This window comes from Lissotriton helveticus, chromosome 3_1 (assembly GCF_964261635.1).
Source record: "Lissotriton helveticus chromosome 3_1, aLisHel1.1, whole genome shotgun sequence".
Lineage (NCBI taxonomy): Eukaryota > Metazoa > Chordata > Amphibia > Caudata > Salamandridae > Lissotriton > Lissotriton helveticus.
In genome coordinates, this window is record NC_136061.1 from 27873655 (window position 1) to 27901237 (window position 27583).

The following is a 27583-nucleotide window of genomic DNA, read 5'->3' on the forward strand; positions in this document are numbered from 1 at the left end:
TAGGCTCTTTGACCCCTGGGATGCTGTATTGAGTCACTCGTTTACTTCCCTTGCATGCCTTGCATCTTCCGCAGGGAAAGAAACCCTTCATAGGTTCAATTTTGGATTTCGGTTTGGATTCATCATGGTGACTATGGACCAAATAGTCCTTCAATGCTCTTGCTTTTCTGAATGTTATCATAGGATAGGAGGGCAGATCATGTTTTATGACAGTGTCCGTCATCAAAATGTTCCAGTGTTTCTGCAGGATGCGTTTGATGTCATGAGAGTTCCTCGAGTACGTAGTTATTAATCTGAATTGCCCAGTCTGCGATTGTTTGTTCTTATCTTTGTCTTCCAACAATGTACTTCTTTTCAGGGTTTCAACTTTGCTCAATGCTTGTTGTAAAGTTATATCATTGTATCCCCTTGCTTTGAATCTTTTTATACAATCGCTGGCGGCCTTTTTGAACTCATCATCCTTAGTATTGTTCCTCCTTATCCTTAAAAGCTCACCATAGGGTATGCTGTGAACCAAGCTCTTAGGATGCCCACTGGTAGCATGTAGCGTTGAGTTGCCAGCGGTGGCTTTACGATAGAGCTTGGTATGCAGATTGCCTCCTTCAATGAAAACAGTCAAGTCTAGATAGTTCACTTCCTTTTGGCTGATTTCTCCTGTAAATTTCAAATTATTCTCATTATCATTAAGTACCTCCAGATATTCTTCAGCTTGCTCCACTGATCCTTCAATGATAATGAACAGGTCGTCTATGTAACGATACCAACATTTCACCAGTTCGTTCCATTTTTTGTTGGTATTGGACCAAGCTACCTGCTCTTCCCAATGCCCCACGAATAAATTCGCGAAGCTTGGGGCAGAGCAAGTGCCCATAGCCACGCCTGTAAGCTGTCTGTAGAGGTTGGTTCCAAACAGGAAAATGTTGTTCCTGAGGCTAAATCTTAGAAATTCCATTAACATTGTATTGTGCTCGTAATACTTCACTGGTCTACTCCCAAGAAACCAGGAAATAGCCTTTAATCCTTCTTCATGCTCAATGCACGTATATAGGCTGGCAATGTCAATGACCATCATGGTATACCCTTCTAACCAAACTATATTCTCAATACAGTTCAAAAAATGTTTAGTATCCTTCAGATAGGATTTTAAATTGACCACATGAGGTGAGAGAAAGGAGTCCACATAGATAGACAGGTTTTCAGTTAGGCTGCCTTGAGAGGCAACAATAGGCCTCCCAGGTGGATTTACCGGATCCTTATGTATCTTAGGTAGATAATAAAAGGTCGGGGTTGTAGGATTCAAACATCTCAAAAACAAATGTTCATCACCGTTTAGCATATTTCTGTTGTACCACTTAAATATCAAGTCGTGGTAATCCTGGATGCTCTTATTGTATGTTGACTCATTCACCTTTATGTATGTGTTAGGATCACTCAACTGCCGCAGTGCTTCTTGTTCATATTGCAATTTAGTTAGCAGTACAATGTTGCCCCCCTTGTCCGAGGGCTTACACACCAGGGAAGAGTCCTCACATAATTTTTTCAAAGACATCCTTTGCTTATAGGTGAAGTTAGATTTACCATGATCAGTTTTATATCTACTTCTGAGAATTTTCAAATCCTGAATTACAGCTTCTGAAAAGGTATCTATTGCATCTGCCCCCATGATGGGCATAAAGGTAGAACCTGGTTTAAAGTTCGTTGCACCTCCTCTTTGCTGTACCTCCATATGTGTCAACATCTGTGTATCACTTAAATTGACAGAATCATCTTCGTCTATCTCCCTTCTTAATTCTTCCAGGGATCGAATACCCTCCAGATCTTTACACAGTATCGTGCTCTCATCTGTCTCTCCAGCAGCCGCTGGTTTGGGTAAGGGAGGTTTCAATTTGAAGTATTTAAACAGCTTGAGTTTGCGGGTGTATTTAAACAGATCTATCCGTGTCTGTGTGAACTCGAAATTCTTTTCGGGGCAAAAGGTCAATCCCAATTTCAGGATATGTTTCTCCTCGGTAGTCAGGATTTTAGGAGTCAGGTTCACAATCGTGAGATTATCTTCGGTGCCTAGGTTTTCTTCTTGAAAGCACTCTTCATGCTCCTGGTTATTGGTGGCGAGCCTGCGGTTTTTGTGGCTCCAGCCCCCCCTCCTCGTCTTCCTCTTTGTGTTCTTCTTTCTGGGGGTTTGCCCATTCCTCCAGGATACTGCTTCGTACGCATGACTTGATACTCCTCCTGAAAACCCGAGGACTCAATTACCTCGTCCTGACCATCCTCGCTTGACACCTCCTCTCCAGTTAGAGAAGATTCAGAGGTTTCGGGCACAAGAGTACTAGCCCCAGATTGCTTTTTCTTTCTCATTCTGAGTTCTTTGCGTGGTTGGTCATACTTTTTTGAGAAGGTAAGTACCCTTCCCATCCGATAGTCCTTTTCATCCCTCTCGAATTTCTCCTCCTTTCTCAGTTTGATTTTCTCCTCATATTTCTTTAATCTTTTTTTCATTGCTTCACGTTTTTCTTCCAGTTTGGGTTGATCTTGCTCTTTAGACAGGTCATGTTCTATATCTTTGATTGCGGCCAGGGCTTTCTCCCTATCGGACCAGGCGAAGCGTACCAATATCATAAGACTTCCCTTACATGATTGGGCAGTATGCTCCGCCCATGCGTCCAATAGTTCAGGATCAGGGTTCTCGTATGCAGGGATAGTGTAGATCCTTAATCCTCTGGGCACACGATTAACGTCTATGTAGTTCTGCAATGACGTGGCTTCCCACCATTTTCTGCATTCCCTTTCATAAAGACGTTCTAACGCAGATAATTTCATATTTAAATCACTCGCGTTTTTGTCTGTGCTTTCCAACGCTGCTCCCTGCGCTCCCATGGCCTTCTTCTTATTTTTAAACATGCCCTCTTCAGCTTTGCGTCTCTCGGTTTCATCAAACATTTTCGCCCCACGTGGTTACAGCCGTGACCACGTAAATTGTATCTATCTCGCCAGTGGTATTTCAACAAAGTATCTAAGAATTACAGGCAGTTCATCTCTTACCCGGTAACATCCGGGGACGCGCTACAATTGTTTCCTTCGTGAACCAGCGTCCTTGTAGCTGAAAGAACTGCTCGTATATTCTGCGTTGAATCCACGGTGCAACAGGAATTCAAATAACAGCTTCCCTCGCACCAGCCTGTCGCACTCCAAGGCGGGTGCCTGCCAGTCGGGGGTGCACCCGACAACAATGTCAGCTCCAACAATCCCTCCCCACAAAGTTCAAAAAGGCCGCCAGCGATTGTATAAAAAGATTCAAAGCAAGGGGATACAATGATATAACTTTACAACAAGCATTGAGCAAAGTTGAAACCCTGAAAAGAAGTACATTGTTGGAAGACAAAGATAAGAACAAACAATCGCAGACTGGGCAATTCAGATTAATAACTACGTACTCGAGGAACTCTCATGACATCAAACGCATCCTGCAGAAACACTGGAACATTTTGATGACGGACACTGTCATAAAACATGATCTGCCCTCCTATCCTATGATAACATTCAGAAAAGCAAGAGCATTGAAGGACTATTTGGTCCATAGTCACCATGATGAATCCAAACCGAAATCCAAAATTGAACCTATGAAGGGTTTCTTTCCCTGCGGAAGATGCAAGGCATGCAAGGGAAGTAAACGAGTGACTCAATACAGCATCCCAGGGGTCAAAGAGCCTAAAAGAATTTTGAAATTCCTCACATGTTCCACGCCTTACGTGGTGTACTGTCTATCATGTCCTTGTGGGAGAAGGTATGTGGGCAGTACCACCAACCCAGTAAAATTGAGGATACTGGAGCACCAAAGAGCAATACAGAATGCAGATGCAACTTATCCGGTTGCGAGACATTTTGATAAGGAGCATGCTCGCAACAGGGAATTGCTGACATTTTTCTGCCTAGACTCTGTCCCGGTGAGCGTAAGAGGTGGCGACAGACTCCAGAAATTAAGGCGTTTGGAATCTCGATATATAATTGATTTGCTAAGCAAAACGCCGGCCGGATTGAATATGCATGAGGACTTAGCCGTGCACCTGGGATGAATTGATTCACAGTGAGATTAAAATCTTTGCATCTATCTTTGGAGTGCTGCCTCCTAATTCCCTAGGATTGTGGGGAGGGATTGTTGGAGCTGACATTGTTGTCGGGTGCACCCCCGACTGGCAGGCACCCGCCTTGGAGTGCGACAGGCTGGTGCGAGGGAAGCTGTTATATATATATATATATATATATATATATATACATATATATATATATATATATATATAATTTATTTTTTCTTACATGGGCATAGTAAACTGCTGTAAACACAGTAATCCAAGTTGCATGTCAGTAGTTTTCCAGTTTAGTATTCCCTGTTGCTATTAGGGACGATACATTTGTTAGGGTATCTCCAGACATGGGCCCTGAACTCACTGTGCCACTGGTAGCAAACTGCACCCGACTGATGAGCCTCAGTCTGAGCTGAACAAGACTTGGGTTACTTGTGCTGTGGTCCAGGGAAGACCTGGCCAGATGGTTTGGACTGGATTGTTCCTGTTGGAGCAAGATCAAGACTAATCTGCATATGGCTGGGTCCAAACTGCAGTGGCATGTTGGGCAGAAGGACAATCGGTTGGAATGCTATCCTGAGCAATTGCCAGTGGTTAGACGTATTGAAAGAATTCTTCCCATAACCTTTTGTGGATTTGATGTTTCACAGAAATAGACTTATTTGCCAGTGGACACAACCAAAAATTCCCAAATATGGTAGGACCCACAATCGATTAACAATGCTCTTTTCATGATTTGGTCATACAGATTTCTATATGTTTTTCTACCAATACCACTAATATTATCAGTCTACAGGAAGTTCAAAAGGTACTCTGCAACCATGTTTCCCATAGCTCTAAGGTCGCAGAGACACTGGTGGTTTCCGGAGCTACTTCATCTATTCCTAAAATCCCACAGGAGACTGCCATGCAGCCAGGATCTACTATCCAGAATGAGTAGGAAGATCCTTCAACCCAACGCACAATTCTTGAATTTAGCAGCAGGCTCCGGAGGTCATACAGTTGGATATTTAAATTTACTACTAGACTGTATGAAAAACCTTAATGAAGCAAAGAGGGTATCTATCAGGAGCTCCTATGCTTTCAAGTTGAAAAGATTTTTGATTTGGTGTCTTAAAAATAAGGATCCACTCTCATGACAGAAGAATGTTATCCTTCCTTGCTTGTTACATTTAGTACAATGTAAGCGTCAAATCTGTTTGGTTAAACTTCACTGCCATAACAGCGTAACATTAAGGGACAAATCAAAGGTCATTCTTCATAATCCCAGTGATAAAATACTTTTTTTTAAGAACTAAAAAAGAACTACCATCCAGTCAAACGTCCTGCTCCTTCATGGGAGTTAATTTCTGGTTCTTTCAGTTCACTTCAAAAAGCTTTATTTCGACAATATTGTCATAAAAGTAAGTGCAATACAGTATACATAATTTGAGCTAGTAGATTGATCTTACGAATCAATATGAAAAAGTGATAAAAGCAAAAAAATGAATCATTTCATTTTAGAGGATTATGAAAATAACAATTTCATCAATAACATCACCACGGAATTCACACGTCATACAATATACACGACGAGCATATTGTATAATGTAATAAGATACCACAACTCAGGGGGGGGCACAAACCTCAAACACAAGGTTAACTAATTAGAAGGCAGCATATGAAATATATCAAGTCAGATTCAGATTAAATTATTTATTGTCCACTTAATTAAAATCATTACAATAAAACAACACAATTCATAAAACAGAACAATTTCTTATGTTCCTTAAAGATAATGAGGAAGTTTTAACATACTTTTATAACCATCTGAGATACATAAAATGTCTTATAAAAACATTTCATTCATAACCTAATATAAACATTACATTTCATTATTAATAACCATACATATTAGTAAAACCATCCATAAACATAATCGTTGAGTCCCCTCTCTGGTATTTAAACAGCCCCTTAAAAGAAGCATAAGGTAACACATATTTGGTCCAGTTATGACCTTAATCCTTAAAATATAAAGTACGTCCGTGCTTCTTAAGAATCCCTTGAACATTATAGAATGTATCCAGTTACATTGCCAGTATAGGAAAAAAAAACAATATAGTTGGTATAGTAGCCGCTTTCTATTCTTATTGTATGACCATAACATCATCCCGAGCCAGTTTTTTCTCAGCTATAAGGATGAATTTGACGAAGTTAACTGGTAAATTGATAATACGTCCATAAAGGGCACAGTATTATCGCTTGGTGACACGTTCTCACTCCTTGTTCATGGAATATTGGTTTCGAAAGTGTTAATCTTTCTTGAAGCAATTTTGGGCAAATACATACAATGTGCAATAACGTTTCATTAGTATAACCACATAATCTACACTTTTGTGATTGCCAAACTTGTACCCATCTAGGTGTCCCATCTTTTGTTGGATAGTGGCCAAACCTAAGCTTAAGCAATATATCCCTTACCGCCGGTTTCAAACAAGATGTTAGATAGGATTGGGGTTCAATTTTATTATACGAATTAAAAACCGACCTTGTATGCTTTTTTTTACAATCAGCTCCTGATCCAATATAAAAGATACCAAAGTAGTTGATTGATTTAAAATCTGTTTTAAAATGGTTTTATTTCTAATCATATCGTCAAAAGGTAGGAGCCCAAAAGTATTCAAAGTTTCCATTAAATATGCCCTCGATGGTCTGGTATGCTCCTTCTTATTCATTTCTTGACAACACATATATGCAAGGGAGTTAGGGTCCGATAAATAGAGTAAAAATAGACATTTTAAAAATGCAGCTTGCCTTACCAGTAGTTGGTTTAACAAACCAAATCCAATCTAACTGTAGCGCGTCCAACATTTTTAAAAATCCTAAAAATTTACTTAAAAACTTTGACAGTACCGTCAAACATTATGGATCCGCATGGGGCAGATGGTCCCGTTGGTGTCTGCGAAGGAGCACCAATCCCATGGACGCAGATTTAGTGTTCGTGCTGAACCTCTTGGCTCACTTGGCCTCCAGCGGCCTGGCCTACCGTTCTATTAACACCTTTCGTTCTGCTATCTCTGCTGATCATGTTCCCATTAACAATTCCCCTTTCAGGGAGCACCCTCTTGTCTACAAGCTTCTCCGAGGCATTCGGCTTTCCTTGCCTCCGGAACCCTGTTACTCTTCTCTATGAGACGTGAACCAGGTTTGGAATTTGTTCTTGCCTGGCAACCTAACAGGTTTCTTTCAGGGAAAGAACTTTTGGCCAAATTGGCAATGTTGCTTTGTCTGATCTCATGTAGGCGTGTGTCCGATGTAAGTGCCTTGGGCATCACGTCCAGGATGTTTACCTCCTTAGGAGTGACCTTTACCTTTCACTGACGAACTAAGTGCCACACCAGAGTGATTTCTGATCCAGAATTTCCGGACTCTCCAAAGTTGTGCGTGGTTCTCTGTCTAAAAGCTTACGAGGAAATGACTGAAGAAGTTTGGCCTCCAGGCAAACGCCAACTCCTCATTGCTCTCCGCAAGCTTTTCAAGGCGGTCTCTTCCACTACCATTGCCAGCTGGGTTAGATGGGTTATGCAGGAAGCTGGCATGAGCCTCCGTGACTTTGGTGCTCACTCAGCAAGAAGAGCAATGGCTTCAAAAGCATTTGGCTCGGGTGCCTGTTTAGAGGATATCCTCAACGTGGGAGATTGGTCTTTGGACTCCACCTAGAGGTTCTACTTTAAGCCTGTGCTAAATATGGCTCATCTCGTCGTAAGCAAGCTTTGAACTAGCATAATCCTCACCTCCAGTCCAGGCATAGAATGAAACATTTCCTAGCTATCGTAACTGAAAGTTTAAATTCTATTAAGGACTCGGAGGCGAGGATTATCCTGCCCTACGGATCGTTCCAAGATACCCCACCCAGTATTTCAGTAAGTAAAAGAATTTTGAGTTCTATTTCCTATCATGTTTTTTTTCCTTATTTTGATTATTTCATTATGCTCCGGACATTCTTAAATGCTGATGTTATTAATTCACCACACCATATACTATACTGCATTTCCTAACATTCATAAATAAAACAATTTAAGAAATATATATTTAGAGCTAAAATCAAATGCTTTCCACCTTTTCACTGTTCTCTGTTCTCTGCTCGCAGTTACGACGCATACTGAAGAATCCGAGTTTTGACCTTGAGCGTTACCTGTTGAAGTATGGAAGTCACCTGCAGCACGAGGCTTCAGCTCGAGGTAAGTCTGTGTCCTTTGTATTGTAAACTACCGTTGTATTGTAGTCAAGAAAAGACAGGCGCTTCATCAATCACTTGAGGCTTTTTCCATCAGAGACCCACTCTCCTCAGTCGACGATTGAAGAATGTTCCGAGCATCATTTCTGGAGTTTTCTTATGCCCACAGTTTCCTAGTTTCTGTCCTCCAGCATTTGTCCTGGCAGAAATTAGGAACACTTTCATGAAGCAATCAGCAAGGAAGGCATGCAATGGCAGTCTTGGGCACAGTAGTAATTGAAGGGGCTTCATTTAAGAGTGATCAGGGCTTGTTGCTGGGACTCCATCCCCTCCCTCTTGAGGCCTTTGACTTCTTTCCGTGCGACTGTGCTCGTATTTAGAACTTACATTGTGCTGATGAACTAAGTGGATATATTTGGCGATCGCTACTTAAGAATCGGTAAATATGAAGGGGGGACATGTAGGACAATCCAGATGTTTTTATTACCGAATCGGTAAAAATCTGTATTTCACAGAGGGGGCCCGCAATTGGCCTTCGAAGCCAGTCTCCGCCTGTCTCTTTGTGGCGGGATATCGGCTGCAAAAAGACTGGCGGAGAGGGATACTGTAATCCCTAGGGAGGTGCCTGCATGGCACCGCCGCAATGTTGCTCTGGTTCCGTGTTCCGCAAGGCGGGCGGAAAAGGGCCGCCTTGCAGAACCATGGCGGACGGACTTTCCGTTTGCCGTGGTACCATTGGAATTCCCACCGCCATCCTAATTTGGCAGTGGGAATTTTCAGTATGATGGCGGAAGGACCGCCACCGCGGGCCATCCTAAAGAGCCCCCAAGTCACTGTCAAAATCAAAAACAAGCTTTAAGCTACATAAGTCATTGAATGGTGGGCCAAAATGTATGCAAAATCTTGACTTAGTAGACTGACTATCCCCATACACAACACTAGCACAGAGTAGCAAAAAATGAAACCCGTAAAATGGTGAGGCTATGGAGATTGTACAAACACCTCAACAAATACATTTGGGTCAAAGTGGGGAGACAAAAAATTCTAGGGCGGGAAGAAAAATGTAATTCCTCGAGTGTTTCCTGGCGAGTGTGCAAAGAAACGATAGCCATGATCTTGTGGAACGTACCAGGACTTAAAAATAATATCCTCGACCTTGACTGGCAAAAATATGTAGAGCAGGTTCACTTGGCTGCTAGAGCCTCCCTACAAACAAGGGTACAAAATGTTCAATAAAAATGCCACACCTTCACAGAGTAGCAGACCATCTGGAGAACTGGCTATCTGGATAAATAGTTCCATAGAGGTAAATGTTGACATATATCACATTGACTCACCAGATATCCTAGGGATCAAATTATCCATGGATGATGTTAAATTGTTATACATGTTTAACATCTACATTAGACCAAGGAGAGCGAATGTGGAATCACAAATTATAAGGCAATTGGAAACCATCCTTAAAGACATAGGGCCGCATGTATCAAGCCAATTTTGGGGATAAACGTTTTTTAAGAGTAGGCAGTGGTCCCTTTTTCTTTTTTTTTTTTAACACAAGTACGCAACCTGTTTTCCTTTAAGGAAAACAAGCTGCATTTAAAAAAAAAAAAAAGACTGCTTTATTTCAAAGCAGTCACGGTCATGGTGGTCTGCTGACCCCAGCAGGCTACCATCCCTGTGATTTCGGCGATTCTTAGAAGGTGCAAATTGCCGTCCACCTCATTACTATTAATGAGGCAGGTCGATTTGCAACCCACTAGAAATCGGTATATGAAACTCATGGAGTTTTATACATTGAAAAAATGGGATTACCTAATTGTGATTCCCAGAAAATTGCAATTAGGTCATTACAATTTCCAAATTTGATACATGTGGCGCATAGATCCTAGTGATATAATAATCAGGTGGAGATTTTGATAGCACATATGAATCTCTCATAGGCTTGGACATGATAACTGTGGAGGAATATATGGCAATAGGTATTCCTCAACTAGAAATAGGTAACCATGTACTGTGCTCTAATGCAGCCCTACAGCTGGCACCATTCACAACAGAACACGGCCTAAGAGCATGTAACGGAAGGGCCAAGAATGGTGTCGAAAGTATGACCACTTTGCACACATTTAGGAAGGGAAAAGCCCATTGAAGAATTGACTACATAGCACAATAACATGGTACAATATTGTTAGATTCAGGATAGATAGGGAAATGGAAGATAGTGATCACTATCCCCTGACCCTAGAATAGATAGCGTGTAATGCACCAACAATTGATAAAGATCCTACTCTTATCCAACTTACCATAGGTAACAACCGCAGAACACTTAAATGGCCTTCCATTGTGAACAGTGGAGAGACCATGATTAACATCTACAACATTTTTTCAGAGATATTTGAGAAATAGCTAAAGATTGGCCTCCCACCAGCCTCGGCAATAGACACTCATCAATTTCTTGTTGTTGAACTTAGGGCCAGATGTAGGTAGGATGTATTTACCGAATCTTAATTACCGAATTTTACCGATTCGGTAATTAAGAATCGGTAAATATGAAGGGGGGACATGTAGGACAATCCAGATGTTTTTATTACCGAATCGGTAAAAATCTGTATTTACCGATTCGGTAAATACCGACCGGTAATGCCCATTCATTCCTTTGGACTTTGAAGCCCATAGGAATGAATGGGCATTAGCGATTCGGCATTTACCGAATCGGTAAATACCGAATTTCACAAGGGTGCAGGGGGTGTCACTTTGACACCCTCTGGCACCCCCAAAAGAGGCTCGGGTGCCATGTGGCAGGCATACCTGCCCTAAAGGCAGGTCTGCCTGTCATATGGCATAGGTGTGCATGCACACATGTGCATGCACACCGGAATCGGTATTTTACTATCAAATTTATTTGATGATAAAATACCGATTCTGTAAGGCTTGTGGGACTCTGAAGAGTCCCACCTACATCTCAAATTTACTGATTCGGTAAAAATACCGATCGGTAAATTTACCGATCGGTATATTTACCGATTCAGTAACACATGCCCCTACATGTCATTTCTGCAATACCGGTCGGTAACGGCCGAAAATACCGATTTTCGGCCGTTACCGACCGACCTACATCGGGCCCTTAGTCCTCCTTTAACAAAAGAATAGGTAAGCAAAATAAGACAAGGCGTAAGGAGAAGGGATTTATTTAATCCATGGCATATAGCTAAGTGCAAAGAAGCAAAGAGAATCTTACTTCATACCTTTAAAAATGGTAAGGTATTAAAGGTAAATGAGGCAAGGGTTAAATACAAAAAAGGACTGGGAGGATACAAACTGGTGGGACTTACTCTTAGCAGCTAAATCGAGGGACTCTGCTCAATTCTAGAAAGTAGTTGCACATGGCAACAAGGATTCGGTCTCCCAGACGGAGCACCATGTATATCCAGACCCCTGGACTCGGCACTTCACCAACCTCTACTCTGCCTCAGAAGCCCTGACATGCGGCTGACACGCTGCTGAAGCCGTGGCAGGCACTATTGCACCTTTAAAAATTGCCGTTTGACTATTGCTGAATGACCTAATATTCTGCACAGCACCTTGTTTTAATAAATTTGATACAACGCTGACACGCTGCTTATGCTGTGGTTGGCACTACTGCATTTTTAAATATCGCCGCTTGACTGTTGATCTAATATTCTGCACAGTACTTGTTTTAAAACCTTCGAATTTAGTTTCAGACACTTTTTGAAATTTAAATTGTAATTGTTTCCTTCTGGGAACTTACTGTTCTGGGCACCGCTTCTCTCCCCGTACCACCCACCGCAGCCTGTGCTGTTTGTTGTGGAGGGAGGCAGATAGCGCGATACACATGGAGTGAATCACACTCACTTCCGGCGGCCATCTTGGAGGAGGTGACGGTCTAGTGGTTGCACTAGGACCGGTATCAGCCTCATATTTAAAGCTCACATGGGGCCGACGCGCAGCGGACGCGCCGCTGGCGCGCCGAAGGCCGCACCACAGCCGGGCCGAGGGTCGAGCATGCTGTGCCCTTGGACCAAACACAAGATATGACGAGGGAGTTTATACTTTCACTAAATAAACAGTTATTCCTGTGCCCCCACACCTTGAATGTGGATAAATGGGCTGGACCAGTCAGCTGTCACCAGTGTAAGTTAGAACTCGTCCCTGAACAAGTACCTAAGGGATATAGCGGGCAGAAAGAGGTACGGGGAGGACTTATAAATGCCAGGTCAATGTGAAAAAATGGCTTAGACATTTTTTACTTAATCACAGAGGGGAACCTGGACTGGCTTTTCGTCACTGAGACATGGCTGAAGGCCTGGTGTAGTCCAGACATGGTTCAGGCCCTCCCACAAGGCTATCTAATCCAAAGGGTGGATAGACAGGAACAACGCGGGGGGGGGGCTTGCAATTATCTATTGTGACACCATGAAATGCGCCGTACATGATCTATTGGATATTAATGGGGCTGAAACCATGGTTTCTGCCTAGAGATCCATGAGTCCTTCACTTTTTCAGGAGCATTAGCATATCGCCCACCAGGCCAACACAAGGAGTTCTTGGAGAGCATAGGGGAGGTGCTTAGCAACCTCACTCTCAGATTCTCAAATTTTACGCTGTTAGGAGATTTAAATCTCCATCTGGACTCAGCTACAGATCTGGGGGCGATCTGTTTTAGAGATATGATGAATGTACTTGGGCTAACACGCCTTACTCTGGACTCCACTCATAAAGCGGGGCATATTTTGGACTGTATCTGCTCTAACTTAGATGCACTGAAAGTCAGTTGCCCACGTGTGCAAACATGGTCAGACCATAAATTTGTCCCGTTTGATCTCTCAGTGAAGGGGAGCGCCACAGTGAAAAGCACTGGGAAACCTGGCGGGCGCATCAAACCGGACTGGAAAAAGATCATAGAACATCCTGATCTTTTGAGTAGAGCCACGAAATGCAAACCTACAATGACAGGCCATACTAAAACAGATAATAAACGTTTTTGTGATTGGATCTGCGAACTCAGTGGGCAGATGGAGTCGGGAGGTTTAAATAGCGTACCTTGCTGCAAGAAGGTGTCGGCACCATGGTTCTCATTGTCTTTAAAGGAGAAGCAAGGCGAAGTCAGAGGGTTGGAACGGAGGTGGCGCCGAATTTATGGAGGATCTTATCATCTATAAAACGGCATGGAGGCAGTATCATGCCTTGATTAAGTGCGCTAAAAAAGCTTATTATCTGGCAGCCATCGATTCCTCTAATAATAAACAGAAAGAGATCTTTAGGTTTGTAAATACCTTTAGAAACCCCAAAGCGCTCTCGCAGGAAATTCCACCCTCATTGGCCCTTTGTAATACTATCGCCAATTATTTTGAACAAAAGGTTAAAGATATCATTAAAGATTTTCCCCTGTCTGGGGTATTCACCTCTGACGAGGAGTGTCGGGGTGATACCAAAATGCCCTGTTTTAAGACATTCCGCCCCATTAGTATGGAGGAGTCCCGCCAGGCAATACTATCTAGTAAATCGGGCTCGCCTTTTTATCCCTGCCCCCCTATGTTCTTAAAAGCGATAGTGGATACGGCAAACCCTATTATTAATAGTATCATTAATTCCTCTCTCTCCACCGCTGAGATTCTGATAGAATGGAAACTCGCAGCTGTAAAGCCTCTTCAGAAAAAAACATTAGTAGACCCAACAACTCTTTCTAATCTCCGGCCCATCTCATTACTCCCGGCACTATTTAAATTAACGGAGGTATTTGTAAATAGGCAACTCACCAAGTCTTTGGAGGATAATAGTATCTTACATGCTAACCAATCAGGTTTTAGAGCAAAGCACTCAACGGAATCTGCTCTCCTGTTTACTGTGGAGACCCTGCGGGCCGCTATGGATCAGGGCAAGAAGGCTGTCCTGATTTTACTGGATTTATCTGCGGCCTTTGATACGGTCTCCCACACCATATTAATAGACCGCCTAGTAACATCAGGTATAGCGGGAGCAGTACTGGAGTGGCTGAAGAACTTTCTAAAACATAGACAACAAGTGAATATGCTAGGTCAGTTCTGTTCTGAAGAGAAAGCTCTAACGACAGGGGTGCCGCAGGGCTCCAGTCTGAGCCCAACACTTTTTAAGCTTTATATGGTCCCCCTGATCGAACTAATATCGTCCTACAAAATCAGTACAATTTTGTACGCAGACGATACACAGCTGATCTTAGTGCTGGACAACGAGGTACCTGGAGCGGAAGAAAACCTCAAAAACTGCCTCTCAGCTACCTTTGACTGGATGAGGAATAACCATCTCAAACTTAATTCGAGAAAGACCGAAATCCTGCCGTTTGGACAACATAATTTGTTTGTTCCAAAACAATGGTGGGCGGAGGACGCAGAAGCCCCCCCTAACACCATTGATACTGCCCGTAACTTGGGCATCAAGTTTGATGCCACCTTGTCATTTAAACAACAGGCTCTGACGGTGGCAGGCTCCTGTTTCAACATCATCAAAGGACTGAGGACATTTTTGACTTTCTCCCGTTTGCAGCCAGACGAACGGTGGCGGTTGCACTCATAACATCAAGGCTGGACTATTGTAACAGCCTTTATGCGGGATCGAATAAAGCGGTCCTACATAGACTTCAGATGGTCCAACATGCAGCCGCCCGCCTAGTGCTAGGCAGCACTCAATGCCCTCTATTGGTTGCCAATACAGAAGCGCATTCTGTTTAAAATACTGATCATCACCTTTAGGGCCTTTCACTGTCAAGGCCTAAATAGCTCCAGAATGCGTTTAGACACTACTCCCCAGTACGCAATCTTAGATCTTCAAATGCGAATCTGCTGATAATCCCAAAGTTTAGGCTGGTCACCAAGGGAGGGAAATCTCGTGGAGTGATCGGGTCTAGGGCGTGGAATAAACAACCCCCCCAGATTCGTCAAATCCCTTCTGAAAGTCTATTAAGGAAAGCGCTTAAGACCTGGATATACAACCTCACGGACTCAGCTTGCAAAGCGTTGGTTTAGTGTGTTTCAGACCCCTCAGATGAGAGCAGTAAGACCAGCCTGTGCCATCTGGTTTTGGTCACAGCGCCAAGATGCTCCTTGGAGTGATAGGTGCGCTATAGAAATGGCCCTTACATTACATTACATTTTGAACAGGAGCAGAAAAAGCCTCTGAGGATTATAGTAGAATACTTTATTTCGAGTACCATGAACCATCAAAGTGCACATACAGTAATACAATAAAATATTTCTAAACAGAATAAGTAAATTAAAAAAATATAATTGCACATGCCCAAGTCGGTTAAGAAAAGAATCCTAACTGTACAACTGTAAAATCTACGTAAATACACATGTAATTCCTCCACGTAATCAATTAATAGAGAAACGGCCTACAACTAAATACAGAAAATTATCAGGAAAATAAAATCTTGAGGAGTCTAATAACGTTCTAATTGTACGTTAAATATGTAGTCCAGACGTTGTATTTATAGTTTGTTAGCGCACATCATGTTTCGATGTGCTATATCCTTTTAAAGTTTACTGCGCCTATGCCAAACAACGTGTAAGAATTTGCTGACAGCAAAAACAAAAGCAGAGAGGGATCCCTTTTTAAAATTCTATGGGCCACTAAATATCTTGTCAAGCCCAGGGACCGACATATTGGGCGGATCCATTTGTGGCGAGACCCAAGGTATGCTGGACAAAAAAACAATAGATGCGGGCTCGGTCTCATTGTCACAAGCAGGGTAAAGGCTTGTGAACAGGCATTTATTCCATTTATCAGTAAAGGATCTGAACGGGAGAATGCTTAAGCAAAAACGGACATACAGGCTTTTTGCTAGGGGAGTAGATATAGAATCTAAAAGAAAATTCAAAACACATAACCAATTTAAAATCAAGCCACATGTTAGTAAACTATCCATTTGATCCACTTCTTATATAACATTCATGTATGTGTGCCGATTAGCAGATTTTCAGATTGACAATGTCTGCTCGGGATATAGCATTTGGCGTATCGCATAGCTTAGTAAAACCCTGCCTCTTAAACCAATGTGAGCCAGGGAACTGCCTTTGCATTCATTAAATTTAGTAGATCTTTGAGCGCATCTCTCTAATCACTTAACTCCTTTTTAGAACAAAGATGACCCCTATACATTAGGGGTTTAGGCACTGCCTGGTCATCAATTACCTTCAGTCCAAAAGTGGAATTTTGAGATATGGGGTGGGGGTTGTTTATGTTTGCAGATCGCAATTCCGCTACAGGCCAGTTACAATTTACACACACATAGCTCGCCATTAGTGTTGCCGGAGGATGCACCCCTCATGGCTAGCATCCCCGATAGAGGTCAGATGACCCAGGGCAGCCTCAGCATTATTAGCTTGAATGTACACGGAGCCCTGGATAAAATCAAACGTGGGGCCATACTCCACCAGGCGAAGAGGGCTATGCTGATGTTCTCATGTTGCAAGAAACGCACCTTATGGGTAAAAAGGCACTTTACTTGCAACGATATGGGTTCCAACAGGTCTTCCACTCCGGATTCATGAGGGGTTCACGGGGAGTAGCAATCCTGGTGCACCGTAGGGTCCCTTACACACGTACAGCAGTGGACCGACACACAGTGGTGTTATCTGTTTATTCGGGGTAAGATTGTAGAGGACCCCCTGGTGTTGGGTAGTGTATATGCTCCCTCCCTACAGTGGAATCTGATAGAGAAGCTGCAAGCCTTATGGGCCAATATGTCAGATGTACTGTCTGTAGTGGGCAGGGACTGGAATGACATGATGAACCTGGTTAGGGATTGGACTGGGGTTGGGGGTAGCCCCAGGAGCGGTTTTCCCACGAAACTACATTCATTGGTAACGGGGCTTGATCGGGTAGATGCATACTCTCGGTGAGTCCTGGGGATACACCTACCTCTCAGCGGTCCACAAATCTTTCTCCAGACTTGACTATATCTTTGTTCCCCGGGCGGTGGCTGGTAGAGTGGCGTCGGCAGAGATCTTGCCTCGCGGCCTTTCAGATCACTCCCCGGTATCCATTGAGCTCTGTATGGGCAGGGGGAAGCAACCATTTCGGTGGCACCTCTCAGTGTGGCACCTACAGAACGAAGAATATGGGACACATATGAGCGAAGCAACTGCTCAGTACCTGACAGCTAATGAGGGGTCAGTTTCTAGCGCCGCTACTTTGTGGGAGGCGCAGAAGCCCACTCTCCCGTGGGGGGCAGACATCTCCTGTGGTGCGCGGCGGCTCGCAGTAAACGCAGGGAGAAACTGACTTGCGCAGAAGCGGACATAGAGGCACTCGAACGTCAGAATCGAGAGGCAGGGAGTCCACACTGTGTGCGACAATTGCTTCTCGCCCAAAAAGCCTGTGCAGCCCTACTGATGGGCGAAGGACGTCCGGTCTGACTGGTGAAGCGCAGCAGAATATATCAATGGGGGGACAAGTCCAGCAAGATGTTGCATCGACTTTGTCAGGGCACCTTCCACTCCCAGGCCCTTCCGGGAATTCTGAACGTGGCGGGAACATAATATGCGGATCTCTATGCCCCCCAGGAGTGTTTGCCGGCGTCCACCATTTATTAAGTTTTATAACAGACTTACCACCCAAAGCGGTGTCGGATGAGGTGTGGGATCAGCTGGAGGCCCCCTTGACGGATGAGGAACTGGGAATGGCCCTGGGAGAGCTCAACCATGGGAAAGCACCTGGACCCAATGGGTTTCCAAGTGAATTCTTTCGCCATTATAATTTACAGTTGGCCCAGCATTATCGGGCGGTGGTGGAAGAGGCCCGGGAAGCGGGCCGGTTCCCCCGGATTGGAAACATGCGGAGGTGGTGGTGTTCCATAAGCCCGGTCGTCCCCCAGAGCAGGATGCCTCATACCGCCCCATCGCTCTCTTAAAAGTGGAGGCAAAAATTCTGGCAAAGGCGCTGGCTAATTGCCTCTTGCCCCATATTACTACACTTGTACACCCTGATCAAGCAGGGTATATGCCCCAGAGGGCAACCAGACACAACATTAGGAGGGCACCTGTGGCGGTCGCAGCTATTCGGCGGACCGGGGAACCGGCGGCACTTCTTCTAGTGAACATTGATAGGGCCTTCGACCCCCTGAGCTGGGTGTACCTATTCACATTGCTAAGCAGACTCAATCTGGGCCCACGCTTCCTTTCCTATATAAAACTCCAATATACGGATCTGACGGCATCCGTACGGGTAGCGGCTCAACCTTCTCCAAATTTTCTATTAAAAGGGGCACACGGCAGGGATGTCCCCTGTCTGCCTATTTATTCGCCTTAGCCATGGAGCCCTTGGCGGCGTGGGGGCGCATTGATGCACAGGTACGGGGCTTCGAATGGGCCCCGGGCCTGTCCGATAGGATCGCGCTATATGCAGATGATATCCTCTTTTTTCTCACAGCAGTTGACAGGACGGGGCCACGGCTTCTGCGTATCATGCAGATCTTTGGGGAGACGACGGGTCTGTACATGAATCCCCGCAAATCCACATTGTGGCCTCTGGGAGATCGGATGAGAATGGGCATGTGGGCGTCCTCGGTCCAGTTGGCAGCAGGAGGCTTGAAATATCGGGGGGTGTTTCTCTCGGACATACCGGCAATTGCCCTGGGAGCGAAATGTGGCACCGGTGTGGGAGCGGGTCCGCGCAGACCTTAAGTCCTGGTCCCGTATGCCGCTGACATTATTCGGTAGATCGGCAATATTCAAGATGGTGGCGCTTCCCCGGCTTCTCTACCAGCTACATAATCACCTGTACCCAATCCCACCTAGATGGTTCTGGCTGGTGAATTCTGCGAATGGGCAGTTTTTGTGGGAGGGGGGAAAGGTGCACGTAGCACTGCATACATGCTACTGCAACCATGCGTGGTGGTCCGCATGGTTATCATGCGGACCACCACGCTCGACCCCAGCCCTTAGATATTCTGTGGCTTGGCCATCTAGTATTGACTCCATGACTTGTTCTTACCAACGTTATTCCACTACTTGTGATTGGTGCTCTACCTACTTGTTGGGGCTTATACTATATACATCTTCTTGCCAATTACCATATATCGCTCACTAAGATTTGGTTACTCGTTATGTCTGTGGATCACAACCATTCTACAAAGACAGCTTAGTTGTTCTCATCGGATGGGCTGGAACCTACTTCCTTCAAGATAGTTGTACTATTTATTCTTTACTATTATCTCGAGGACAGCTTTCCAGTGCTATCACCAATATATGCAATATAGGTTCAAGACAAGATACTTCGAATTCTGTTCTACAAGCAAGGCCTCATTTTGTTACGGTTCTATTCATCTATTTAGCCTTGAGAAAGTTGTGGTACGGATTTGTTGTACCCACAAAACACGTGTTGGCTGTTTTTGTTGATGCTTTGACTATTTTCTATGATGCTTCTTGAATAAACGGAATTACAAACATATATGGACTTCTTGCTTCTGTATCCTGTCCAAGAAAGAAGACTCAATGATGCTATGAACTGGACTTTTGCTATCTCTGCCATACAAACTTTTGTGATTAATAAGTCATTTGTTTTACTTACATTTAGGATTGTGCTCCTTTTGCCCCTTTTGTTTGCATTCATTCTTAGGTTCTGGTGCCTTGTCCAAGGCATTGGGCCACCAATGGTCACCCCATAGGTCAGTGTTCTTACAGACTAGCAGAACTTCTCTTTTTTTTGCATTTAATTGCAGACAATTAGACGTCATCCAATCTGTCACGGCCGTAAGGCCACTTTTAAACTTGGAGACGTTCAGGGTCGAGCCATCAGTTAGAGCAACCACCAGCTGTGTGTCGTCCGCATATGAGACCATAGTAAGGCCCCACTGCCTGGCGACATCAGCTAGTGGCTGAACATAAAGATTGAACAGTGTGGGGCTCCATGCCAACCCCTGGGGGACACCCTGCTCAATAGAATGCGCCTAGGATAAAAATGGAGGAGTGGAAACACGGAAAGATCTTCCGGTCAAGAAAGATCTAAACCATTCAAGGGCCAGGTCAGAAATCCCTGCCTCCTCAAGACGGTAAAGCAGAAGCTCATGAGAGACCGTGTCAAAGGTGGCACTGAGATCCAACAGGATCAGTGCCGCCGTTTGACCAGAGTCAAGAATGGTCCGCAGGTGTTCCACCATAGCCAGGAGTGCAGTCTCAGTGCTGTGACCTGCGCGGAAGCCATGTTGCGTTGCATCCAGAATGTTATATTGGGAGTATGTTACAAACAATCATCACTGTAACCCAAACCTAGGCCGTCTAACATCTCATTTTCTCACCACCAAGCCTGTACCTGCTTTTGAAGATTTTCTAGACGTAATTCAACCAAATTTGGCAAAGAAATTGTATATTAAATTTCGCTGTGAAATTCTGCAAATTAAAAAATATATGTCTAAGTTGAAAACGAACAACTGGGTTGGGGATGAGATTTGCACTTTATTCACTTTAGGTGCGGTAGACAATGCTGCACACGTCTTGTTCTTTTGCACTGCTTACAAAAAGAATAGGAAAAAATGGATACGTCCACTTATACTGAATACTGGACCCATACTTTAATATTCAGTGTATATGTATGTTCATATCTGAAAGAAACACGTAGTGATAGATTCCTTACCTTAGAATTACCCCCAGATGTCAGACTGGATCTGGAAAGTTTTTTGTCAGCAGTATCCCTGCGCGTCGGTAGGCGTCGTCGTGCGACTTCACGTGCGTTGTTGGCGTCGTTGGTGCCGGGATGGCATCGCTGGAGCTACTTAGAGACGCCCACATGCGCTGACGTCAGTTCTTTCTTTTTCCGCGCAAGCAGGCGCAGATCCAGGAAGAGCAAGTTCCCCCAGTCAATGTTTGACTGAGCTTTTTCAAGGCCTTTTACCTCATTTCTTCGAGTCGATCGACTCCTTGTGTCGTAGGGACGCTCGGCTTCAAGAACTGTGGGGACTGTTACCGCATGATGTCGGTGACGGACCCACACCGATGGCGTCTCTACTGCCTGGAGCGCAACCACGACTCCCAGTCGTGCCGCGACTAGGGAGATACCGGCGTCACGTTACTGCAGGAGCATCGATTGAGCTCCGGATGTCAAATCTTCAATGTTTGGATTCTTTTGAGGACTGGAGCTTTTAATTATTCTCTTCATCTTCTTAACGTGATTTCATTGGCACGCTCTGAATCCCTGTGGCTTTGCTTCGCTTCATATACTCAGGCGATATGATTCATTGCCTCTTTGCATTTTCTTTAGTGACAGGATTCACTGCATTATACCTATAACAGTTTAGGTCCACATTATCCAGCTCGGGCTTTCTACATCTTCATTACCCACTGCCCCTTTTAGGCTCCGTCTATTTCTCACCCTTACAGAACCCTGTATGTCTGGAGTCTGGTTTAGTGCAGACTGGATCCTCATTTCCTCGTAGTTCATCCATATTGACTGTTGAGACAGTTCTCTCATCCCTGCTCACACACTATATTTTGAATTTCTCTGGTTGATGGCTACCTTCTGGCCAGTCTGAAAATAAAAAGCATGAAGATTGCGCCCTGATGAAGGAACTCTGAAGCAGTGGTACTTTCCGAAACACGCGTCAGCGCTTTTCTCTGTTGTTGTTTTTTATGTTATATTTGTGACTTGTACATATTGTCTTTTCACTGTATATTGTTGTGTATTGTGTCGTATGTTTTCTCTGTAGTTGTATATGATTATGTTTATGATGTATGTGCTGATTTAATCTGCCAACTAGTTTGATGTCCATATAGTGTGCCTTTGTTTACGTATAGTTTTTTTGTGGGCTGTGCTTCTGTCTCATGAGTATTGTTGTAGTTTGTATATGAGTATGTTCATTTGCGACTGCTGGGCACCGCAAACTTTGCGAGTGCAGTCCCGAAAGTTGCTAGACGTCCGGCAGTCAACTTCGCGCCGCTCAAGGTCCCGGTCTCGTGGGAGGTCAAGGGACCGGTCGCTGAGCCGTCATCATAGTTCCTCTGGATCTAAAGGCCAGATGTAGGTAGCTAAATACTGGTCGGTAATACAGTAAATCAGTAGATTTCAGCATTACTGACCGGTATTTAGCAATCCCCAATGTAAGAAAGGAATCGGTGATAAGGAATCGGTAAATACCGATTCCTTAAAACCGACTCCTAATTTACCGATTCAGTGTTACCAAACCCCCAAATACCGAATCGGTAAATAAGAAATGGTAAAAACGAAAAAAGAAATGTAGAAAATTCGGTAATACCGAATTTCCATAAATTCGGTATTTAAGAGTCGGTAATTACCACTGACTCAAAGCAGGTGGTAATCAGGTGCACTGTATTTAAAAAGCCCCAAAATGCAACTGTGTGATTACTATGGCGGCCCTCTATGTTATTGCAAGGTGGCTACGGCTACAGGCAGCAGGAGTGAGAATCTGGAGACGGGAGGAGCGCGTTTACAGACAGCTCATCACACTCTTCCAACTGACAGGCAGAGATCCATGAAAGGTACAGGCTACATCCCCAAACCATCCTGAACCTGATAAGGGACATGCACCCACTCCTGGAGCATCCAACACCGAGGGCGCACGCTATACCACCACATGTGCAGGTGCTCTGTAGCCTACACCTACTTGCATCTGGCAATTACCAGGGGGTGATAGCTGCGGTAGGTGGTGTGTCACAGAGTTGCCTGTCCCGTTTCTTTAACAAGTTCCTGGATGCCATGATGCAGAGAATGCATCACTACATAAGGTTCCCAACCACACAGGCGGAACTGCAGAAAACCAAGACAGACTTTTACAAAAAGGCACAGTTCCCGCATTTTGTAGGGTGCATTGATGTGACACACATTCCAATCTGCCCACCTGCAGCCACTGAGTAAATCTACCGAAACAGAATATCCACCCACTCCATTAATGTGCAGGTAATCTGCAATGCAGCAAACGTAATCACCGACATCGTGGCCAAATTTCCAGGGAGCACCCACGACTCATACATTTTCCAGAACAGTGGGATCTACACACGCCTCGCTGCGGGAGAATTTGGAGAAGGATACCTGCTAGGTGAATCACTGTGCAACACCCGGATTATACTGCAGAAGAATGTGTTGGTGACTGTTATTTATGGCACTGTCTTCCCCACCTAGGTGATAGCGCATATGCTGTGTGGTCATTCTTCCTCACTCCTTACCTTAACCCATCAACCCCAAGTGAGAGACGATACAATGTGGCGCACAAATCAACACGCAGCGTTGTGGAGCGCACCTTTGGACTATTGAAAAGCAGGTTCCGCGGCCTCCACAAAAGCGGAGACGCACGTCAGTACCTACCCATCATCTGCTGCAAGATCATCGCAACTTTTGCTATGCTGCATAACCTTGCCACTAAGAAAGGTACAGCAGTTGAATGCACTGACTCTGAGGACGATGATGATGAATTCGCACAGCCAGAGCCCAACGCAGCAGGAGTGGCGCTAGCACGAGATGGGAGACAAAGACGGGCTGAGATCACACACAACTATTTTTGAGTAAGTAAGGAGACACAGCCAGTTGTTATATTTGAATGACGTAGTTTAATATATTGCACTACGCTACCACACGAAGGACTCAACATGGCAGTCCTATTTGTAAACACCCTACAAAGATGTCATGGGTTGTCACCCAGTTAGCTAGACTAAGTGTGGCTTGCATTACCTCCTGCAGCCACGCGCAACATAGCTGCATTCCCTTGGCAGACTGTCGTCACTGGCAATCAATCCAGTGCCAGCACCTTGACGTCTGCTGCTCCTCCTGGACTCAGTTACAAGGGGCGTTACACTGCTGCGACTTGTTGTCTCCTCATGTCCCCCACATCACCTGCACCAGTATTGGCAGCCTGAATATTTAGGAGCACTTCAAGTGCAGTGGTTACTGTCACAAGCCCCCTTGACACATCACGTCTGCAGTGTGCCATCCATTCCTGCATGGCCACGGACCGCCTGCAGAGCAGAGAAGTGGCAGTATAATTCTCCATTTTCTGCCTCTCCCTGTGCCGTGCCATCCTGTCCTCATCAAGCTTGCTGCACAGCAGCCTCACTGACTGGGACTTGTCCCTCATGCCCTCAGCCAGTGTTGTGTTCATTGAGCAGATGCCCTTCTCTATATTCTGTATGTTTGCTGTTATGTGTCTCATCTGCGGCTGAACTGATTGGATTGCTTTTCCTTGCAGGCGCTGGACCTTTAACATGTTCACCTCCAGACCTGCAAACACACCATGCTCCTCGCCCTGCAAAGGCAGACTGGGTTCCCTAGCCCTGCCGCGTCTGGCACCTGTGTGTGATCGCTCTGTGGGGGACTGTGATCCTGCATTATTGCCATCCACTGGCACCGTTGACTGTTCTCCACCCCTGCAGTCTTCCACGGACAACTCCAACTCTTGGAGTCTGCAACTGCATGCCTCCTGGGTCTTGGTAATGCCGGCGGTGACGCTGCTGGTGATGCAGGTGGTGGTGTTGTTGGTGCAGGTGGTGGTGTTGATGCCGGTGGTGGTGTTGTTGCAGGTGGTGGTGTTAATGCCGGTGTTGATGCCGGTGGTGGTGGTGTGGTGTGACCTGCAGTTGAAATGGCCTTCTCAGTTCTCTCCTTCCGGGGTGACTTTCCTGCTTTGACATGTGCAGACCTGCGCAATGACTCGCCTGTGGAGACAAATTGCACATTTCGAAAAAAATGTTTTTCATGTCTGCCAATCTATCTGACTATCCTCTGCTTGCTTATCACTGATGTGTGGCACATGCCTTTGTGTTCAGTGAGATGACTGTGATGATTGGTGTTACACTGACTATATCTCCCATAATGCATTGCTGGAGTTTACTAAAACATGTGCTGGAGTGGAATTCACACTGCCTCATTGGGGAATGGGGTCAGGGAGTGGGGGGCGCAGCTTGGTGTACATGCAACTTACCTTGTTTGTTGCCAGCTCTGGCTGAGCTGTCTGCATCCCCGATCCCGCGGACACTCTCAGGCTCAATGGTGTACTCCACCAGCAGTTCCAATGCAGTCAGTGCAGGTGCTCTATTTCTTCCTCCACCTGTCAGGCTGTCTTGTTTTTACCTTTAGGTCATCTTCTTCTCTGCCATGCTCTTGACGTTGTACCAACGTTTTCTTCAGTACGTCTGTTTCAAGGTGGGTCACTCCAATGGCATTTACATTTTCCTGTACTCCAATCCATATTTTTCTCTTCTGGGATTCTGGCACTAGCAGGGACTGTTTCCCAAACAGCTTTGTGTGTTTTCTTGCCACCTCCTCAATCAGGACCTCCAGCTCCCTTTCACTAAATTTGATTTTTCTTTTCCTTTCCGCACCATCATTTTCACGCTCCTTGTTGGCCATTCTGCAGTTTGTATCAGGAAATGTGCTTTCAGTTGCTCCTGTGTTCTCCTCTGCACTCCCTGCCTCTATAGCAGAGTCTGATTCAGTGCAGCTGAATGGGTGTGGCCACTTCCTGGTTGGGAGGTGATGTGGATGCACAGGATTGGCTGAATCTTCAATTGCTGTTTTTTTTATTTACCGATTTGGTATTTACCGATTTGTCATTTAGGAATCGGAAAATGTTACAGATTATTACCGATTCAGTATTTTTGTCCGATTTTTTATCTACATCGGAAATACCGATTTCTTAATACTGATCCAGTAAAATTCGGTATTAAGAATTCGGTATTTCTATTTTCCCTACATCAGGCCCTTAGTCTTCACAATCGGGGTCAAGTAAGTCAAAGCATTCCAAGAAGAAGTTAACCACTTTCATGCTAATGACAAGGTCAGCTCGTCATGCAGTTTACTGGACCTGTGCTTATGACGAGCTGACCTTGTCATGAACAATGGCTTTCAAAGCTTTTCAGCACCCAGCGGGAATTGCCTTAGCAGGCAAGGTGTTTAAAGAAGCGCTGGCGCTCTTCGACTTCCCCTCGCCCATCGTGTGACATGGCTGAGGGTGTGGGAGGTGTGAACCCCGCAGCTCCAGCAGAGCCTGCGGTGTCGCCACCGGCCTACCCACCTTCTCCAGGTCCGTCGGCAACGCCTGTACAGGTGCAAGAGTTTCTTGCTGCCATGGCCCGACTCTTCGGGCCGTCTGGCTCTGCCGGCGTGCCGCGTGGCCCGACTGGAGGTCCTGGCTTTCGGACACCGGTAGTTCTGACCCGGCGCCACTGTCAGCTCCAGCCCCGGCACTGCAGGACCTCCCTGGATACGGACTCGGATCACAGGCGACACCAGTTGACCTGATCACACCTCCACCGGTGTTGACCCCACCTCCGGCGGCACCACCTCCGACATCATCCGGTACCACAGTCGACGTTGTCCCCGGTTTCAGCCCTGAACTGGACGCAGCGTGATTCCAACGCTGATGGGGCCTTTCTACCCCTACGTTCGTCCTCCTTATTTTCTGCCTGTTTCACAGACTTGGGAGGAAGGGGAGGACTGGGAGGGGTCTGATTACCCTCTCGCACAGCAGTGAGGTGATGACCCGGACTGGGCAGAAGATTTGGGCGATGCCAGTGGTCTAGACACTTTGCCTGACCTTGGCATGCTGTCTCCTCCTTCCGTGGCTAGTGAGGAGGGAGCAAGTTACGCAGTGGTGTTGCGTAGGGTGGCCATGGCTCTCCACCTCGAACTCCCTACATTGGCCATTGTTAGAAACGGGATCTCTGGCTGGCCAAGGCTTGCGCCAGAGTCAGTCAGAGACCACCACTTCCACGTCAGGGCAAGGGAGTCACACACCAAGATAACCCCTGCTCACCCTCTAGGTAACGTGACGCGAGCAGCCAGGCTAAATTTGGAGGCTATGTAGGTTAATTGTTTGCACGCGCACCCAGCAACAACTCCCAGATCCACCACAAAGGAAACTCCACACAAGGTTATATAAAAATAGCCTTTGTATTATACCAAAACACATTAGATAAGAACACACATTTTACAATGTGCCAACAGGCACGGGCAGAATTTTACAGGGGATATGTACAAGACAGGGCCACATGGACCACTGTCAGGAATCATCACTTTTTAGGAATAGTAATTAGCACATAGAACACTTTGTAGAACCAAATAGAAAATGTAGCACAAATTAGCACACCACCAGTAATTACTGGTAAAGGGTAAGTACCTCCTACACAACCCTAACCACCTTAGGAAAATATTGCGCAGGGAACCAAGACCTCACTAGCAACACCTGTACTAGGAGAAAAACAACCACCTAAGAATCACCAACATTTAGGGGTATAAGCATAGGAACATTACACATGATCCATTAACATTCAGCGGTGTAGGGAAATAGAACACA

The 27583-nt window shown here is 45.2% G+C and overlaps 1 protein-coding gene across 4 annotated transcripts in view; it reads left to right on the forward strand.

The window, feature by feature from the left end:
• The window catches only part of ADCY10 (adenylate cyclase 10), a 4100562-nt gene that overhangs the window by 664656 nt on the left and 3408323 nt on the right, over positions 1-27583 (forward strand). For all 4 annotated transcript variants that reach the window (XM_078679137.1, XM_078679136.1, XM_078679138.1 and 1 more), the window contains one exon: positions 8209-8299. In XM_078679137.1, the coding sequence (XP_078535263.1) occupies positions 8209-8299 (91 nt within the window). The remainder of the gene's footprint in view (positions 1-8208; positions 8300-27583) is intronic.